An 8,075-nucleotide genomic window follows, 5' to 3' on the forward strand; every position below is an offset into this window, starting at 1 on the left:
TGGAATCCATGTTTCCCCCAGTATCAGCAGCACTCATGCAGCCACCACCATGCTTAACTGTAGGCAAGACACAATTTTCTTCTCCTGAATTAGAGTTTTTATATAGATAAGCAAACATCCAATTGCAAAAAAAATATAATAAAATGTATCAAACAAATTATCAAAATAATCGTTAGCAGCAGCCCTACTTAACACTGAATTAACCTGGATACAAAACCTAAAAAAATTAATGTAAAACATCTAAATACACATTTATTTAGAGAGGAAAAAAATGATTTAGACATTTGGACCTAAATTAAATGTCTAAATCAAATCTCATTACTGTACACAAATAGTCCTCGATTATCTCCAGTTTCGCATATGTGGCAAAAAAAAAAAAAAAAAAAATCACACAATAAGATATAGTATTTTAATTCAGGAAAATTGTGACAATGAAATGTAAACATATTAAATAGCTTTTCCCATACCCAAAATTTTTTTTTTATTAATACTCTGTAATCTGAGCTTTACATTCCTGATCCCTGATTATTAAACTGTGTAATAATAGTACTGTAGTGACTTAAATGAGTGTCAGAACGAACAAACAGCTACACTATATTGCTCATATAATTCCCTCCCCTCTTCAGAAGATTTTGGAGTGTGCTGGTGGACATTTGTGTATATCTGTCAGGTACTGATGTAGGGTGATGAGGCCTGGGGTGCAGTCACTGTTCCGAATCATCCCAAAGATGTTCAGTAAGGTTGAGATCAGAGGTTTATATAAACCATGCAAACCATATCTTGATGGAGCTCACTGTGTGAACAGGGGCATTGCTATGCTGGAACAGGTTTGGGTTTTCAAGTTCAAGTGAATGCAAAATGTTGTTATACTGCATCCAAAGACATTCTATACAATTGTGTTCTTTTAGCTTTGTAGTAACAGTTTGGAAAAGAACCACATACCTTTGTCCATATAGTGCATCAATAAGTTTGCCAGAAATGTCCACTTTGAACATATTATATCAAGATACCGTGATATAAAACATCAGTATAAGTGCTATAATTTGATAAATTCTAAATGCTTTCACAGTGTATCAATGCCAGCATCTTCTAGAGCTTAATGCTGTAAACAATTTTTTAATTAGGAATTTTAATTTTCCAGTTCAATGTCCTGTATAATGTCCTTCAAACCTGTCGTGTAACAGCAGGACTGCCAGAACAAACTAATTTCACCTTAAATCTGATAAATCTAGCAAACACAAGAGGAAAGACACTCTCAGCAACCCCAAGCTTTAAAAGTAATGCCATACGTCAAGGTCATGTAAAAAGCACACAGTCATGCCTTTTACAGTCATATGTTGAATTTCAGAGTGTCAAATGCAGGGGAAGAGTTTAAGACCCAGCGGGCGCCTGCGGGATAGGTGCGTCACTCTCTGAGTTTTGGCAGAACGAGTCTGGGAGTTGCTTGGCATACTCCACCACCTCGTATGACTCGCGGATATCTGACAGGCCGACCCAGAAGACGGTCCAGCGGCCGTTCACGAAACTGCCGTCACAATGCTTGAAGTACCTGAGGAATGAGAGGATAGTAAGACTAGGGTAGGTTTATGCTGGAATGCAGGTCAGACAGTAAAAGTTGGTCTAGTTGGTCTCCGCCATGACAAATTCATTATACACAGTACATGGTCACCAACTGAACAATGTTTCTTATAACAGTTTGCTGCCTTGGTGACATCATCAGACTGATTGTTCCCACTTTCCCCCAACCCCACAGTGTTCAGAGGACGGACCCTGGATTTACTGCAACCCTGACCAGGATGAAGCAGTTACTGTAGGATGAAGGAATTTCTATTTTCATGTTCACTACACCTGTATTTACTGAAAGCACAAAATAGTTAGCAGGAGACTACAGTTTGGTACCTTTATTTTGCAGAAAGAGGGATTTTGGTAAACAGCCCTTCAGAGATTTTAACAACAAACTGGTTGCGGTGTGTACGTGTGCGTGCATGTGCACACGGGTTGTCTCTAACTCACCAATGGTTGATGCGATTGCTCGCACGGGATCGCCAGAAGAGCTTGGCCAGGTCCTGGCGAATACACTGCCAGAGGATCTGACAGGTACCCTGACCCTGTTTGCTGTCACTCACCACAAACTTATCCAAATATAGAATCCCACTGCTGATGGACTCCGAGGTGATGATAGCTGCTGCGTTGTACCTGAGGAGCAAGAAACAGGACATTAAACGAGGTTCTTTTACTAAAGCACACACTGCTTTACTTGTGTGTACAGCAATTTTGAATAAAAGTCTAAGAATGCAAGTAAAGGTGATGTTACCCTTCTGACAGATAGATGGAATGAAGTCTGTCCTTAAGAGAGCTAATGTAGTCTTCCTTTAGTGTCTTTCCAAAAGACTTGTTAATCAGAGCCACTAGACGGTCCATGTCTATGCCCTCAAGGCTACTGTACCTGAGAGAGAGTGACAATGATCTCATGATATATCAACAGTGTCCTCCGAGGTCTGGCTCACCTAGATCCTCATACACTTCTTTAATTATGTATACTTGCAGTACATACAGAAAGTATTCTCGCAACCCCCAGGTTTTAGGAAATAATATGATTAGATGTATTTAAAAAAAATTGTATATAGTTTGTATACTGAAAATACTGAAATACACTACAGGTAGTCGTCGACTTACGACCACAATTGGGACCGACAAATAGGCCGTAACACAATTTGGTCATAAGTAGAGTAGGCTATATGTACAGTACTGTGAAATTATCAATCGCGGCTAGCGACTGTGGTCGTAAAGTCGAATGGTTGTAAGTTGCATAGGTTAAGTTGACAACTACCTGTACATGCATAAAAGTATTGGGACACTATTGGGACTTTTTTTTAGCCATATGTGCTCCTTTGTTACCACAATGTTGGAGGCACACAATTGTATAAGATGTCTCTGGATCTGGTACATTACATTTTCCCTTTACTTAAACTAGGAGACCCAAACCTTAAGTGGCCTGCTATGGAGCACTGACCTAAACCCTATTAAACACCACTGGGATGAAATGGAATGCGGACTGCACCCCAGGCCTCCACATCTGTACCTGACTTTACCAATGCTCAGTCAAGGTCAAGGCAGATGTAAATACAGCACTATAGCAAAGATCCACCTTTAATCTCTCAGAATGATACAGGTTTATCAAGCCTGTAGAATTATTCCCTTGAAGACTCCCATGAGTACTTCAACAAAGTAATGGCAAGAAATGGTCTGATTTTGAAGCATTTCTTTTATTTGAATAAACTTTCTTTCGGCTTCTTCCATTAGGGGTCGCCACAGCGGATCATCCGCATGTTTGATTTGGCACATGTTTTTACGCTGGATGCCTTCCTAACGCAACCCTCCCCATTTATCCGGGTTTGGGACCGGCACTGAGAGTGCACTGGCTTGTGCAACCCTAATGTCTGGGGTTGGTTCCCTGACCGGGGATCAAACCCGGGCTGCAGCGGAGAGAGCGCCACATCCTAACCACTAAACCACCAGGGAACCTATTTTTTTTATTTGAATAAATACTCAAAATCAATTAAGAATTAAAAATCTTTTTATGTTCGTATCTAATCTTTTCTGGGTTGAACGAGTGTTTGCACAAATAATTATGCTTTGTAAAAGATCATACAGAATTATTTAAGTGTGGAAAGGTTTTGGCCAAGTAGTATTCTAAAATCTTCATAAAAATGTATTAAAAAAATTAATTTAAACAAATCACATACTTATGAATCGGATCTCCATTTTTGAACATGGTGCCAGATCCTGAAAAAAAGAAAAAAGATTTATAGTGAATTATGACTCAATATGACAGCAAAAGCGCATTACAAATGCACTTCTATGTGCATAAATGACACAACTGACATTCCAAATCCTTATTTTCAATTGTTTTAGGATAATTCCTAATTAGAAAGTCATGCATTAACAAAATTTTAAAAAAAAATAAAAGCAGAGGTCAACCAGCTCACTGCCACAACTATGAGACTTGCTGACCTTTTCCTTTCCTCTAAAAATAGCCAGTTCAGTTACAGCATATCTGTTACTGTTCACTCAGCTTCAATTTACGTCATATGGAATTGCATCAAGACATTTACAACGTGACCAAAAAGCAAGACAAGGCTAACATTAACTTATTAAAATGTAATTTAGAATGATACCATCGAAGAGTATGATTAAAAAGAGCAATACAATATAATTCAACTAATACACAGTAAACCTGGAACAATAGTGCAGTATTTGATTTTTCTACAGGTAATAACGAGAGTGTCTGATGAATGCTGAAGGGGAGATATCGTCTGTTATTGTAAAATAAAGTAAATAAAGCTGAACACTTGAATAAATAGAATATCTTATATTTATACTGTATGTTTTACCTGGAAACCAAAAATAGCATCTATCTCACAGGTTACTGATTAATCTGGCTCCGGAAATGAAAACAAACACACATTGTGTATGTGTGTGTCACCTTTATGACTGAAGAGCTCAGTGAGGAGTGTATCAGCTGAAGTGATGACTGCTGAGCTCTCTGGAGACAGCTGGTTGAGGAGGTGAGCGATAGCGCTGACCTGCCTGCGCTCCAACGCACACAGCCACTCAGCTGAGGATAACAGGGGCAGGTCACTCGGCAGAGACACAGTGCCCAGCACCTGAAACACACACAGCCACCCCAAATCAACTCACCAAATGTGTGTATTTCAAAAGAAAGGAATATAAAACTTAAGGTTCAGATCAGCCAAGACATGAACCTACAATTTTATGCACACAAATATAAAATTGAATGCCTGTGTGTGTATCTGTGGTTAATTCCATGGCAAGCAAGTCCTTTGGCATAAAACACTAAGAAAAACAAATGACACTATTTGAATTATTACTTCATTGCAAAACGAAAAACAAGATTTAATTTGATTATATACTATGAATATAATTAACTATGAGGTGACAATGTAACATGTTCAGTTTTGTCAAAGTTTTGAATATTTTCCCTGTGGTGTACAGGAACATTCCACATGTTCCAGATAAAAAAAAAAATAGCTGGCATCCAAGCAAATGTATGCAACCATTAAAAATCATTGCACTATGTTGCCAGACTAATATCCTGGACATTTTGGATGTCCTAGATTTTTTTTCTTTTCATTAATGACAGATCTATTGATTGTGAGGTGATCTGAGCAACAAATCTACCTTCATGTTTTGGTTACGGAGACCCCCATAGCTATTCAGGAACATGACTTTGAGCGGCTTGAGAGCTCGAGAAATGGCTACAGTGACATCGACTGAATTGAAGAGAGTGGAGCAGCCGGTTGTATCACAGCCCACAGGACACACCAGGGGAATAGCCCCACAGTCCAGACTCCACTGAAGCAGGGTCGTGTCTACTTGGAGGGACGCTGCACCACTAGTACACAGACAAAGAGCAAACAACTCGCAACTGAATCCACACAGGTATTAAAATTGTATTTGCTTGTATTTCGGAGAGCGTGCTGACTAACCTGCTGCTGTGTGGAGGCTCCTGAAGACGCAGCATTGACTCCGCACTGAAGAAAGGAATGACACTGGCAGAGCTGTGCTGCAAGGCTTCGGCAAGAGCTTGGCAATATTTTATCAGTATAGTCCTATAGTCAGAGGAAAGGGGTCCATCTGGTACACCGTTTTCTTTCCTTAGCTCAGGAGGAAGCCCCATGACCACCACTGTCTTCATATCCATGCGTTGCAGGAAGGACAAGCCGAACGCCAGGCTCTGCACCATCTCAATGCTTTTGAACACCGACGGGTCAATCTGGACACAACATATGAAACTACACATTATCTATACATTTTCATCACACTTTATCATGTAATGTTTGACAAATGTAAGCATGTTTTCCCCTTATATAACCATGTCACCTAGCAGATCATGTTTATTTGTCTCCACAAGCATAAAACAAACTGTCAAGGGAAAATCACTAGTAATAGAAACATCATTAACAATAGTACTACAAACTCTCGTTCTAGACTTGTTCAACATCCGTCTGCTTTATATTCAGACGTTTCATCACGTACTTCCGGAATACAAATAAATGCACATGTGGACACGCATTTAGTGATTAATCTGTGTTCATTTTTACTTTGTCCAGCAACAACATATGGACCAGTCAGAAGACAACCACTGAGAAGTTACTGTGCATGTATGTGGTGGATCATTCTCAGTTCATATATGATCCTGACACAGAACATCTCCCTAATATGTAAAAATATTAAGTCCAGGTGTGAGAGGCACCTGGACATGTATTTCATGTCCTGGTTGGAGCTGATAGAAACACCACTGGATTTCTGAATGATCACTATGTTGAATAGACAATGTAACCAGAGCAATGCAGTCAGAGAGGTTTTAAAAAAGGGGGTATTTATTCAGCAGTTAATTCAAAGTGGACAATAGACCCTCTGAGTCTGGTTTTCTGAGCTCCAAAGCTACAAAAATGAAGGTTTTTAGGAAGAAAATGCAACTGTTTTGACGGCAGATTTATTGAACTCGTTGTGAGTTAAGCCAGTGTGCTGCTCACCTCCAGCACGGCGAAAGCAGGCGCTTTGCAAACATGTGCCCGTTGAAATTGCGTCAGCCAGTAGCGAGCCTCCCGCGGATCGCCGCCGACTTCATTAAGGAACGCCTTCACGTCCCGGTAGACCAGCGAGCGGTTCGACCACACGCCGCGATCCGAGAGCGGGACGAAGTTGGTCGCGTCCTGCTGCGTCTGGACTGGCCGCTTGTTAACCTGCACGGCGGCGGTGACTGACAGCATGCGCCGCTGGATCTTGGCGAGCTTCCGCTGGCCCGTGTTCTGCTGCGGCTGAGCCAGCGGAGGCGCTGGCTTTGACCAAAACTGGCCGGCCATAACGAAAGCCCTACAGCCAGACGCCCCGCCGTGTACCTTAGCCATGATTCGTTTAAGCGAGCCGTGTCCGGTCAAACCGAGTTCTAACAGCTGTCAGAGTCGCTAATGCTACGCTACGCTAACTACACTAGCAAACGCCTTCGTGGCTCCTAATTGATGTGCGCGAAGGCGTGGCCACAACCAGTAACCACGCCTTTTTTTGGAATGACGCTTTCAATATGAGCCTTGTTCCATGTGCCCACTTTTGTGCACTATGGTGCGATTAGTCATCAAGTATGTACCGGTGATGATTTGGAACACTCCTTAAAGATTCCTTGGTTTTCAGTGGTTTTCAAAAGTGTGGAGCGCTGCCCTCTGGTGGGGAATAAAAATATGACAGGTGGGGCGCAATGAACGTACATGATTTATGAATATATAAATAAAATGTTATATATATATATATATATATATATATATATATATATATATATATATATATATATATATATATATATATATATATATATATATATATAATTAAATACATAGTTCATAATCAAATTAAATCTTGTTTTACATTTTTCAATGAAGTAATAGTTCATATATAATCAGTCATACACTCAAGTTCATACATTTATAATTTTGTAAATTAAAACAACATTAGTTAGGGTAAAACTACACTTTTATTATCTTTATGTTTCGAACTTGATGCTATGATGTTAGTGATTTTTAAAAAGATATTTCAACAAATTAGAAATGTTTTTACCTTATTAAAAAAAAAGCTTTACACAGGTAATGCGGTAATAAAGAATGAATGTTTGTTACTTATAATTGTAGGTTTGTCCCCTGCTCAGTGATGCAGTGATGGTGATCAAATGCAACCTGTGGTCCTGAGCCACTGTAGCAGACTATTGACATAAAGTACAGCTCAAATCCACCCTCAAAGCTTCTGTGTTGCTCCCTAATATTTAACCTCAAAATATTTCATTACCATTTTTTGGGGTGTGATGGAAGACAGGTGGGGTTTGAAAATCCACCCCCTCTAAAGTGGGGAATGGCAGAAAAAAGTTTGAGAACCACCGACGTAAGCAATATTATTAAGTACAAACATGCTGACATTTTTAATACTTAAATACAACATCTTTATTATTTACAGAGGGAGAAACTGTGTCAGATTTGTGGCAATTTTAAAATCCACTAAATCTG

At 39.7% G+C, this 8,075-nt stretch overlaps 1 protein-coding gene across 1 annotated transcript; it reads right to left on the bottom strand.

Annotated features, from left to right (window-relative positions):
* Positions 1 to 395: 395 nt before the first annotated feature.
* On the bottom strand, positions 396 to 7,142 carry nags (N-acetylglutamate synthase). Its single transcript, XM_046867000.1, has 8 exons — positions 6,561 to 7,142; positions 5,511 to 5,797; positions 5,203 to 5,416; positions 4,487 to 4,667; positions 3,747 to 3,786; positions 2,315 to 2,446; positions 2,014 to 2,196; positions 396 to 1,549 (listed from the first exon to the last, which is right to left on the bottom strand). The coding sequence occupies exons 1-8, from the start codon at positions 6,933 to 6,935 to the stop codon at positions 1,372 to 1,374; spliced, it is 1,590 nt and encodes a 529-aa protein (XP_046722956.1). The 5' UTR covers positions 6,936 to 7,142; the 3' UTR covers positions 396 to 1,371.
* Between the last annotated feature and the right edge of the window lie 933 nt (positions 7,143 to 8,075).

The sequence above is a fragment of the Silurus meridionalis genome, chromosome 14, assembly GCF_014805685.1.
Source record: "Silurus meridionalis isolate SWU-2019-XX chromosome 14, ASM1480568v1, whole genome shotgun sequence".
Taxonomy (NCBI): Eukaryota; Metazoa; Chordata; class Actinopteri; order Siluriformes; family Siluridae; genus Silurus; species Silurus meridionalis.

Excerpts from the sequence above, each read along its gene's own strand:
- nags (XM_046867000.1), bottom strand. The coding sequence starts at position 6,935 with ATGGCTAAGGTACACGGCGGGGCGTCTGGCTGTAGGGCTTTCGTTATG. Across the intron at positions 5,417-5,510 it reads GAGCCTCCACACAGCAGCAG|TGGTGCAGCGTCCCTCCAAG; the intron begins GTTAGTCAGCAC and ends TCTGTGTACTAG. Across the intron at positions 3,787-4,486 it reads TGAGCTCTTCAGTCATAAAG|GATCTGGCACCATGTTCAAA; the intron begins GTGACACACACA and ends TCTTTTTTTCAG.